The following is a 12,377-nucleotide window of genomic DNA, read 5'->3' as shown; positions in this document are numbered from 1 at the left end:
TGGTGTTTTAAGCATTATGTTTATGTTATACTTTAGCTATTGGAAAATAGCAGATCTACAAGCTCATAGTGCACTATGAGCTTGTAGGTCTGCTATTTTTGAAAAATCGCAAAAATGTTTTTTTAGAATCGACCTCATGTCAAAATGGGTTAATAGACAATCACATGGCCCTGTAAGCTGCATGCGTGCCATGGCGCTTTGATGTGCTTTGAAATGCTTCTAAATCCTGACAGTTTTCTGAAAAACCCCATGTTTCTATGTAAGTCGTTCTCAAATAATTTCATGTCAAGGACCCCAAAAATATAATTATGTAAATGGCCGCCGAGCGGCGCTGACCCCCATCTGAAAATATGTTGTTCCAGGGCTTTTCAAAATAAGAGCTCAACAAAAAAATGCTGGCGTGAATAATATCATAATTTGTCAATAAATGCTAGCTTTGAATGTGAGCTCATTAGCATATTTGAGTTTGTCACTAAACCACTAAAACGCTTCACATTTAAAAAAAAAAAAAACATTCACAATGATAAGTTGTATGTGTCTCACCTGTTTGGCAGGGGGAGGGGCTTATCCGTCTGCATGTTTAGCAGGGGGAGGGGCTTATCCGTCTGCATGTTTAGCAGGGGGAGGGGCTTATCTGCCTGCATGTTTATGAGGGGGAGGGGCTTATCCGTCTGCATGTTTAGCAGGGGGAGGGGGTTATCCACCTGCATATTCAGGAGGGGGAGGGGCTTATCTGTCTGCATATTCAGGAGGGGGAGGGGCTTATCCACCTGCATGTTTAGGAGGGGGAGGGGCTTATCCACCTGCATGTTTAGAAGGGGGTGGGGCTTATCCGACTGCATGTTTAGGAGGGGGAGGGGCTTATCAGGCTGAATGTTTAGCAGGGGGAGGGGCTTAGGGGGTTTAGGGGGAGGAGCCGGCACCTCCTCAGATGGGAGGTTCTGACGACTCGGTTCTGTTCCCTCATTGGCTGGAACCTCGGCAGAAGTGGCGTCTAATAGGCCGGGAGAGGAGGGTGCGAGGCCACGTGGCGTTCCATTGGCCAGCCTCACCAACTCCTGACAGACAGACAGACAGACAGACAGACAGACAGACAGACAGACAGACAGACAGACAGACAGACAGACAGACAGACAGACAGACAGACAGACAGACAGACAGACAGACAGACAGAATTTATTCATCCCTCAATTAACACGGAGTACCTCAAAACCTAGCCTGCCAAACCCGGGACCTCCGTTTTCCAGGGTTTGTTCATTAATCCATGTTTTTATCCGATCGAATCGTTAGCTACCGTTCGTTAGCATAATACTCAAAGTGGGACAGTGGCCGCGGCCATTTTGAAGATGCGCGCGCATCCACTTGTATTGCATAGGCTGCATTCAAAGCCCTCTATCTCAGAAACGGCTAGGGGGAGAGGCTACCTTCACTGCATCCCGCGCGGTCTGGATCGCCGCGGTAACCGTCGCCATGGATACCTCGTCGTCGTCATGAGCGGTGTGACGCACCGTCAGCTGATCGGTCCATCCAATCAGCTGAGCCACAGACCCATAGAGGTCAGACAGACAGGAAGAGGAAACCGTCTCACTGCAAACAATCAGACAGACAGGTATATTTGTGAGGGAAAGTCGATAATAATTAGAAGAAAGACTTAACATATAAAACATTTAAAGATGGGGTGAAATGGCTTTTTGGGCATTCTATTTTGACATTTAAGTCTAAAACTGTGTGCTTCTGAACCAATCACAGCGTCGCATCCCTTCAGGCTATGGGACGTAGCTTCCGTGACGCGTGGAGTTGTTTGTTTACTGCAAAACGTCACAAGTCACGTGCAGACGGGCAGCAAAGCACAGCTTATTTTCAGATACATATTTTTAGCGTGCCGAGTTAAAATGAGTAATACACGGTCTGGTTTTCATCTTGAATGAGATTAAAAACGGAGTAGTTCTGTAACACCGACATATGTGGATGACGTAACCAATTTGAGTTTCAAACGTATATGAAACTTAAAATATTTAGAACATTGTAGTGGATATCTGGAACGGGATTTATAGAGACATACTGTATAACTCAATGTTTCAATAACTTGATTGGAGTCTGCTTTAATATGGCAAATTAAATTGATTTGACATAACTTAAAGTCCATGGATGATACTGTCTGTTTCTATTTGACCATTTGCCAAAGAATAAAGCAATAAGCCACAAGAGGTCTCAGAAATGCATTGGACTCAGGCAACAGCCCAGCTTTAATGATCTTAAATCCCTTTATTTTAGATTGTTTACGTTTTGTAGTAATAGTACAACATAAACATTAAAGAGACTTTAGTTGTTACTGTACAATACTTTGAAACAGTTCTCATGTTGCACACATGCTTAAAATAGCTCTTATTTGCGCCGCCCTCGTTGAAAACAATGTATTTCCAACTCCAGCCTGTCTCAGTTCAGGCTGCATGAACAGCGCTCGGTTTATGCCCCCTCAATGTCGTAACTCTTCTATTAGAAGGCTCTGGGGAGTACGTACCTCTCAGCGGCCTGGACCAGGTCCCGCGTGGCCTCCAGGATCTGCCCCGTCGCACCGCACAGCAGGTCCACGCCGGCCGCCCGCCGGTCCGCCGCCGCCCCCCGAAGGTCCGCCACCCACAGCTTGTCAACCAGAGTCTGGAAGTACCGCAGAGCGCTGACCACCGCACGCTCCTGGTCCGCTAGCAGCAAGACAGGCTAACAGACAGACAGACAGGCAGACAGACAGGCAGGCAGGCACAAGGACATTTTTCAGTGATCCTTTTAGACTAAACGTTTGTAGCGTTTACACGTCTGCCTAATAAACTATTCAATCAATCAATGTATATAGTTCCGACCTTGCTGTGTGTGTGTGTGTGTGTGTGTGTTTGTGTACCTTTCTGTGTGTGTGTGTGCTGCTGACATCTGGTTGAACACAGGCTCTCTGAGACTGGGTGCGTTTGATTCTCTCCACTGGGCTCTTCACCTTGGGCGGGTGGAGCTTGTCCTTCAGCCTCATGGTGAGAGAGCAGCGGTCTGGAGAGAGAGAGAGCAAAATAAGGAGCGGTCATGATGAAACTTAAAATACAAATATAATAGCATACTGGTATAAAATTGATAGGCTATAATGTTTTTTTTGCTCATTTAATTTATAGTATTTATTTTACAAACAAATTAATTACTATTCAGGTTATTATTACTTGCGCAAGCAGAGCGCGCAAGTAATGTTTTCGCCCGGTCTCCTTCGTCGTGACAGCTGTTCCGCCATTCGATGCTTACGCAGAAAAACATCAAATCTGTGCCTGTGTTGCTGGACCAAATGACCACAAATGGCCATATCTCTTACGTCATCATTGATAGCTAGTCATATGTATACTATATACATAATCAGTAAAAAATAAAATAGCAAATTGTGCCTGATCTGCTGGGACCAGAGTACATGGTGTGTATGTGTATGACTAGCTCTTAATGATGACGTAAGAAATATGGTCATTTGTGGTCATTTGGTCCAGCAACACAGGCACAGATTTGATGTTTTTCTGCGTAAGCATCAAATGGCGGAACAGCTGTCACGGTTTTTGGCGCAAAGTAACCACAGTATACCGCTAATCAACTTACAACTACACACTTTATACAGTATAGAGTATAGAGTATATATGTATACGCATATAGTATATGCCTATATACTATATATATTTCTTACGTCATCATTTAGAGCTAGTCATACGTATACTATATACATAATCAGTAAAAAATAAAATAGCAAATTGTGCCTGATCTGCTGCGACCAGAGTACGTGGTGTGTATGTGTATGACTAGCTCTTAATGATGACGTAAGAAATATGGTCATTTGTGGTCATTTGGTCCAGCAACACAGGCACAGATTTGATGTTTTTCTGCGTAAGCATCAAATGGCGGAACAGCTGTCACGGTTTTTGGCGCAAACTAACCACAGTATACCGCTAATCAACTTACAACTACACACTTTATACAGTATAGAGTATAGAGTATATATGTACACGTATATAGCATATGCCTATATACTATATATATACTATATATATATTTCTTACGTCATCATTTAGAGCTAGTCATACGTATACTATATACATAATCAGTAAAAATAAAATAGCAAATTGTGCCTGATCTGCTGGGACCAGAGTACGTGGTGTGTATGTGTATGACTAGCTCTTAATGATGACGTAAGAAATATGGTCATTTGTGGTCATTTGCTCCAGCAAACCAGGCACAGATTTGCTGTTTTCTTGCATAAACATCAAATGGTGGAACAGCTGTCACGGTTTTTGGCGCAAAGTAACCACAGTATACCGCTAATCAATTTACAACTACACACTTTATACAGTATAGAGTATAGAGTATATATGTATACGTATATAGTATATGCCTATATACTATATATATACTATATATATTTCTTACGTCATCATTTAGAGCTAGTCATACGTATACTATATACATAATCAGTAAAAAATAAAATAGCAAATTGTGCCTGATCTGCTGGGACCAGAGTACGTGGTGTGTATGTGTATGACCAGCTCTTAATGACGTAAGAAATATGGTCATTTGTGGTCATTTGGTCCAGCAACACAGGCACAGATTTGATGTTTTTCTGCGTAAGCATCAAATGGCGGAACAGCTGTCACGGTTTTTGGCGCAAAGTAACCACAGTATACCGCTAATCAACTTACAACTACACACTTTATACAGTATAGAGTATAGAGTATATATGTATACGTATATAGTATATGCCTATATACTGTATAACATATTTTAATTCAGTTTATATACCTTTTTTTTCAACACATATAAATGATTTATTTGTCTCTGAAAAACTAAAAAGGGATCCAGAATATATCTACAACGATAAAACAGTATTTCTTATATAGATAGAAACTTGAATCATACTTAATAATACTAGATGTTTATGTATAAAGTAGGTAGCAAATAGTTACATCTAAACATTAATCATTTCAAACGTTCCTTCACAGAGATACTGAGATTTGACAGTTTACAGCGGTCGAAAGGACTTGCGCGCTCTGCTTGCGCACTAGTTGGCCATTTATGGCCTACTAGTGTGCAACAAGCAAGTATGCACTCGACAGAGTGCAGTTCTAGTTATTATTATTATTATTATTATAGGTCTATTATTCTTTTTATTATTATTATTATTTGACACGAGTAGACTGCTCAGAAAATAAATGTGTATAACTGGCACACGCACGCACACGCACACACACACACACACACACACACACACACACACACACACACACACACACACACACACACACAGTGTGTTGACAGCAGATAACGGTCAGCATGCTACAGCAACATCCTCAGACACCTTTAAAGACACAGACAGAAACAGAACGTAGATCTTACCAGCTTTGCTGTCTCGAGCGGACATTCTTCTTCTTTAGTGTTTTACTGGTTTTATCCTCATGATCAAAGTAAAGTACTGAAACTGTCTGAAACACTTCGCCCGGCCGCAGCTCCACTTGCTCGGCTGTTCCGCATCCCGCTGTTGTTACACACACATCGGTGACCCATCCAATCATGTGACTCCACAAGGGCCACTGCCGCTGCTGGGGTATTTTTTCGGTTTTATTCACAGGCATAGAGCAGTGGTTTTCAACCAGTGGTCCGGGGACCACCAGTGGTCCTTGAGGGGGTTCCAGGTGGTCCCCATGCAGCTAAATGATGGAGAGTTGATAACCAACCAAATGGACCCTTATTAGATCTGTAACTCTCAAGAGTTACAATTATGGCCCAGGCCGTAGCGTAACGGTCTGGGCACCGGACTGGTAATCCAGTCGCAGTGTGCCGCGGGTTCGACTCCCGGACCCGACACGGCCTTTACTGCATGTCATCCCCCCATCTCTCTCCCGTTTCCTGTCAGCCTACTGTCTGTCCCTTCAAAAATCAATAAAAGGCGTAAGCCGCAAAAAAAATATCTAAAAAAAAAAAAAAAAAAAGAGTTACAATTATTGTTAAACATTTATTACTTAATTTACTAGAAGTCTACACAATTAGAGAATGTAGAACTGTTTTTTTTAATCAACGTTTGCCACAACACAACAGGCATGTTGTCAAAACAGTTATATTATAGGCTATTGTGTCTCTCATATTGTAGGCCTATACAAAATCTCATCCAATGACAACAAAATATTCAAAGTTTTGGGTCTGAGAGGCAGAATCTCATCAAACGGTATGTAAAGTTATTACAACTTTAAAATGCTGATACTTTTTTTAAATATGGTCTTCTACGTGAAATTGCAAACTCTTTTTCGGAGCAAATTTGTGGAAGCATTGAATTGATTGATTCATTGAAGTATTGTAGAATATGGCTACATTTCAAATGAAAGCACGTCAATACAAAAGCTGCTACGAGGATAAAAAAAAACATCCAAAATAAAGCACTATTAAAGACTGGTTTACATCAGGTTCATCCATTTTCAATTCATCACAACATTTAGAGCCTATAAACTGAAACTCTCAATCCAACAAATGTGACCGTATACTAGAGATTAATTTAAACAAACTGAACTAAACCAATAATAAAACCAAGGATAAACTAGTGGGCTACCGTCTACCGAGGGGCTGCCAGTACAGTACACTTCGGGGTCGCAAAATTCTACAGGTCACCGTCAGCTCTGCAACACCCACAACTTTATGTGTAACCGCTGGTGGTGTTGCTGATGTTGATGGAGAGACAGCGCCCCCCTGTGGCTATAGTAAACGTTTAAATGGACAACAGGTCATTTACAGCAGTGGGGTTTCAACACTTATATTTGATGACATTTAGCCTCTCAGACCCAAAGCTAAAGGCAATGTTGTTGTTGTATAAGTATACGGATTTGTCCACAATTCCATGCTGTAGGTAGGAGAAAAGTTGATAACATGTAAAGTTTGCCCGTTATCTCCTACCGACAGCATGGAATTGTTTGCCTGACAATTCTTCTACATTCTCTAATGGTGTCAACTTCTTGTACATTAAGTAATGCAGATCCAAATCCTGACTAGCAGTCTTCTACACAGCATGGGTCCGTTTGGACCCAGTACCGTAGCAGGGGTTAGGTCTTTCAAAATGGAGGGATCTCCCAGCATGAATGAGAAGGAATACCTTCATCAACAATTATCGGAATAACATAATTTACTGCTATACAAAATAGAGGGTATGCATAAAGTGAATGGGAAAATCGAGTGGCAAAGTGACATGGCAAATTGAGTTTAATGTCGTTTAATGCAATCCGATAGGACTGGTTCTGTTTGGATGTATGGGTCTATCAAGGCCAGAAAGTAGTTTTTTGCCACTCAGTAGGCGTTCCTGCATAACTTCCAGGTATGATGATGTCACGCACATACCATCTACAAGCTCACGTGAAATTGAATCATGAAAAGTAAGGTATTTGAGACATGGTTTCCACACGAGTGTCCAGCGACAGTTATGTCATCATTTCACTCCAACACAGTGTAATGAAGAGGAAGAGGTTGTGCTCGTTGAAGCTGAACAATATATTTGACGTTAATAGTTAGAATGAGTAAAAGGGGTCATTTGGATAGGTATACATTTATTTGTATAGCTCATTTCAACAAGGCAATTCAGTCTCCTTTACATAAAAAAAAAAGAAATTGACAGAAACACATCACGAGATCATGTCATTTGAACACAATACAAACCGGTTGGAATAGAAAATAGGAAAAATTTCAGATAAAATTGAAATATAAGAATACAATGACTGAATAGCTTTGATTTCCATGTAGATGTGACAGGAGTTGAAATCATTTCAGACGGGCAGTGACTAGTATTTCGTTTTCAACGAGAGGCGTGCGTTTATTTTGGACATGCAGAGAAGTTGAGGGGCGACAACGCAAGCGTATTTTAGTGAGCGCAGTCCCATGAAATTTCATGGTGAAAAATTAACACCACCAAAACAAAATACCAATGCAGCAGTACGTGTCTCAGATAGATATATTAATCAGTCAGTTATAAGCTATACTTTGTGATGTATCAGGTTTCAAGCAAACCGACCAGAATGATAATATGCATGTTCTGTAATCTGTATGTGTCAAATAACATACGTTTAACAAATTCAAATAAACCAAGAGTCTGTCCTTCATGACCCCTCACAGGGACGTGCACACACAGACATCAAAGGGGGCTTCAGCACCTTGCCCTTTTACCCGTCTGTAAAACAACTGCCCTCTCCAGACCACGAATGCAGTATTTACTACATGGTGAAAGAAATGCAAAATGCCACTCTTTTCCATGCAGCGTTCAGGAGAATTGGCTTTTTGAACTTGAATGCAGCATTTTGCGTTGAACAACTTAGTTTTTCGAAATTCATGTCGTACACACCATCTCCACTAGCTAAAGAGTGCCGTGTTGCGCCCCGAAAAGTGTGTGTGAGTGTGTGTGTGTGTAATAGCAGATCTACAAGCTGCTGTGTGTGTGTGTGTGTGTGTGTGTGTGTGTGTGTGTGTGTGTGTGTGTGTGTGTGTGAAATAGCAGATCTACAAGCCCAGAACGCGTCGCACTGCGACACGCTGAGAGCTTGTAGATCAGCAATGTTTGGCCAAAAGTTCCCCCTTACGGGATTTCAGCCCCTGCCTCTCTAACACTCTCTGCATGTCCCTGACCCACCCATGACAAGAAACCAGACGACTGCCGTTGTAGCTGAACTAGACGACATGGGAATGACAAGAAGCTGACCAGTTGCCATTGATGCTGACCTTCAGCAGTTCAAAGAAACGAAAGAGGGGCACGGTGGTGCAGTCGATAGCGCCGAGTTTGACCTTCATGACAGCATCCCAACCAGCTGATGATGCCCCCGACGACAGCTGCATGCACATGACTAAAGAATTGGGAGAATTGAACAGAACATAATATATATAATATATAAGATCGTTTAGACATGGAGTTCCAGTTTCAAACCAGGTTGAATCCCAATTTGAAGACGTTACCGAATGGGCAAATTGCAACCAGCCAGTACATTGTCGGTTGGCACAACTTGGCAGGTGTGAAACCCCTAAAGTACATAAGAAATATATGACTCGTTACGACGTATGCTATCTATCAACATAGCGAGCACATGCGGTTTCTTCAGGATTTATTTTTTAATAATAATAATAAATATCATTAGGCCCAATATGGAATGAGTCATTGGCAGGGCTTTTCCTCTGTATGAATCTTCATGTGCATCTTTAGAGAAACATTTTGATCAAAGCTTTTGTCACACACACTACAAGAAAACAGCTCACCTGTATGAATCCTCATGTGTTCTTCTAGATCTTCATTAACAGTAAAGCTTATGCTACAAACTGCACAATTAAAGGGCTTGTCTCCTGCATGAAAACTCCTAATGTGTCTTTTCAGATGTTGAGGTTGGTTAAAGCTTTTGCTACAAACTAGACAAGTAAAGGGCCTTTCCCCTGTATGAATCCTCATGTGCTTGTTCAGATTTTGTATTTGGTTAAAGCTTTTGCTACAAAATGGACAGACAAATGGTCTTTCCCCTGTATGAATGGCCGTGTGCTTTTTCAGATTTCCTTTGAGAGTAAAGCTTTTGCTACAAACGGTACAACTAAAGGGTCTTCCCCCCGAATCAATCCTCATGTCTTCAGCGTCAGATTCAGAACAGTGTGAAGAGAGCAGCTGGTCATCACCGGTTGGCTGTGATTGTAACCAGTGCTCTACATAAGCTTGTGTTATGTTTTCAGTCGAGGTGCTGACTGAAGGCTCTGTCTCTCTGAATGATGAACCCTCTGGGCTTAGAAGACCCTCTTCCTGTTCTTTTATCTCTGGAGATTCTGGCGTCACCTGGACCACACTGGGACCCATCTCGTCCTGTTCAGGAGAAACATCTTTGCGCAAAGGACCAGATTGGAGAGCTAGAAAGTGCTTTACATACGCTTGTTTTTTAACATTCTCAGTCGAGGTGCTGGCTGAAGGCTCCGTCTCTCCGAACGTCGACGCGCCAGCCTCCCCTGGACTCAGAAGTACCTCCTCCTGTTCCTCTTTTATCTCAGGAGGTTCTGGTGGTGTCACCTGGGTCCTCATGTCTCCAGCATCGGATTTAGAAGAGTGGGAAGAAAGCTGCTGGTCATCACTAGTCGGTTCTGATGGTACACAGTACTCTATATAAGGCTCTGTGTCTGAGAGCGTTGACCCGCCAGCCTCCTCTGGACTTAGACACACCTCCTCCTGTTGTTCTTTTATCTCTGCCGGTCCTGGTGTCACCTGGACCGCAGTTGGAGAAACCAACTCTTTGCACAAAGGAGGGGTTTGGAGAGCTAGAAGGAAAGAGAGGAGAGCAACTCAATGCGTTTTCAAATTGATTCTTATTACCTATTCATTTGTTTTGTAATGATATTTTACAATTGTCTGACCCGAGGCCGATTTTAAAAAACGATTTCTAAAATCCCAATCTTCCCAAAAATCCCGTCTTCTGATAAACTTGAAATTTTAGTACTCATATACTTAAAGGTATATTCAGTGATTTCACTCAAAAAACCTTAGGTTTCGTTTTTGACTGTGGGACCCAGCCTTTCGTCCAATCAGGATAGAGAGTCAAAAACGAAACCTAAGGTTTTTTGACCCCCAGGGGTTAACTGGGGACAGGGAGGAACTCCTTATATGGTCAGCAGCACACTCTATAGTAGGGAGGATTATCACAACAAAACAAAAAAATAAGTGAAATCACTGAATATACCTTTAAAGGACAACTTTTGTTTTTTCCAACCACGGTTCATGTTATTAGAGAAACTAAAAGATGAGTGTTCTTTTTTTTTTTGCTGCTTTCTTTCGTTTTAGGGATTTTAGCTGTTTTTGACATTCGAGCATGGGGCTAAATATGTATTTCTTTACCAAATTTTATAGCGATTTATTTTTGTATTATTTACTATATCCCTACTACACTACTAAATTACATCTGGCCACAGAAGATCCCAGGATCTACTGAATATGAAGGTAGCCTACTGGGGGGAAGCCACACTGTGTCATAGGCTCAATATATCAGTTTGACACATTCAGTAGATCCTGTGATCTTTTGTGGTCAAATATAATTTCTTGGGGTCTAGTAGGACTATAGTAAATAATAAAAAAAATGAATCGCTATAACATTTTGTAAAAAAAGTTGTACTTAGTCAACTTAACCCATTTTGGACTGAGGTCTGAAAAACCCATGTTTCTATGTCAGTGGTGCTCAACCTTTTTCATGTCAAAGACTCACAGAATTATCTGCATTTGGCTGCAGACCCCCCATCTGAACATGTTCCAGGGACCGTCCCAGAAGCAAAGATTTGAGTTAAAATATCGGTGCCGCGCTATGAGCTTGTAGATGCAGCTAGTGCTGCTATTTTTCAATAGCAGCACATTTCTATTTTAGTTTTAGTCATAGCCGGTAGGCGTTGTTGTCCAGTGGCTAGGGAGGAAGATGAGGAAAGCAAGTGAGTGCATCACTGCCCCCCTTTGCCTGACAGCGTGTGTGTGTTCGACTCACAGCCCGTCTCAGTGCCAGTGCAGTAGTTGTTGTTCGCTGCAGCGAAGGTGAAGAACGTTATGCAGGCAGTAGTCCCCCAGGGGGCAGCAGAGCAGTCCCTGGTCTGCACACACACAATGTACCATTATAAATACTAGTCCATTTAACCCATTTTGACCTGAGATCAGATTCTAAAAACGTCTTCTACATCCTGACAGTTTTCTGAAAAAGCTATGTTTCTAGGTCAGTCGTTCTTCGATTTTTCAAAAATAGCAGATCTACAAGCTCATAGAGCGCCACTCGGTGGCGTGCTATGAGCTTGTAGATCTGCTATTTTTCAATAGCTAAAGCAAAGCATAATTCTAACACCAAAAGGGGTTCCCGCCTAAAATTGGTTAAATTCAAAAGGAGCTTTATTGGCATGAGATGAGAATCATTTGCCAAATGATTGAATGAGAGTTAAAGGTCTATTTTAATGAAGTTGAAGACGTAATAAACATGTTTTTTTTCGTCTCCACCAGGCCGAAGGCTTGGGGAGAGAGTATGTTTTGCACTCCGTTGGTCTGTCTGTTACCAGCTAATCTCTGGCACCGTTAACCCGGTCGATGCCCAACTTTGCGCACACACTCCCTAGATACGAACGATGAACCTAATAATAATAATTATTATTATAATAATTATAATAATAATTTTGAACATTTCTGGCAGTAAACGCCTGTGGTACCAGAGGCTAAACAGAGCTCGTCTTTTCTTCCTTTTTTTATCCCCTCTCCTCTGATGGGATCCACGCTCTGGGATCTGATTAATTGATTGAATACTGTATTAGTTTGCAAAGACAACTAGACAAGCACATACAGTCAATACAAACAAATGTGT

The 12,377-nt window shown here is 41.8% G+C and overlaps 1 protein-coding gene across 1 annotated transcript in view; it reads right to left on the bottom strand.

Annotated features, from left to right (window-relative positions):
* Nucleotides 1-5,543, bottom strand: part of LOC310872880 (rap guanine nucleotide exchange factor 1-like) — a 25,677-nt gene extending 20,134 nt beyond the window's left edge. The window contains exons 1-5 of the mRNA XM_083785058.1: nt 5,404-5,543; nt 2,897-3,036; nt 2,522-2,718; nt 1,425-1,587; nt 544-1,058 (exon numbers count right to left, since the gene is read on the bottom strand). Coding sequence (XP_083641184.1) covers nt 544-1,058; nt 1,425-1,587; nt 2,522-2,718; nt 2,897-3,036; nt 5,404-5,428 — 1,040 coding nt within the window. The 5' untranslated portion in view covers nt 5,429-5,543. The remainder of the gene's footprint in view (nt 1-543; nt 1,059-1,424; nt 1,588-2,521; nt 2,719-2,896; nt 3,037-5,403) is intronic.
* Between the last annotated feature and the right edge of the window lie 6,834 nt (nt 5,544-12,377).

Source organism: Protomyctophum parallelum, assembly GCF_964188405.1.
Source record: "Protomyctophum parallelum genome assembly, chromosome: 15".
Classification (NCBI taxonomy): domain Eukaryota; kingdom Metazoa; phylum Chordata; class Actinopteri; order Myctophiformes; family Myctophidae; genus Protomyctophum; species Protomyctophum parallelum.
Note: the sequence above shows the minus strand (reverse complement) of the source record. Positions and strands in the feature narration are given on the sequence as shown.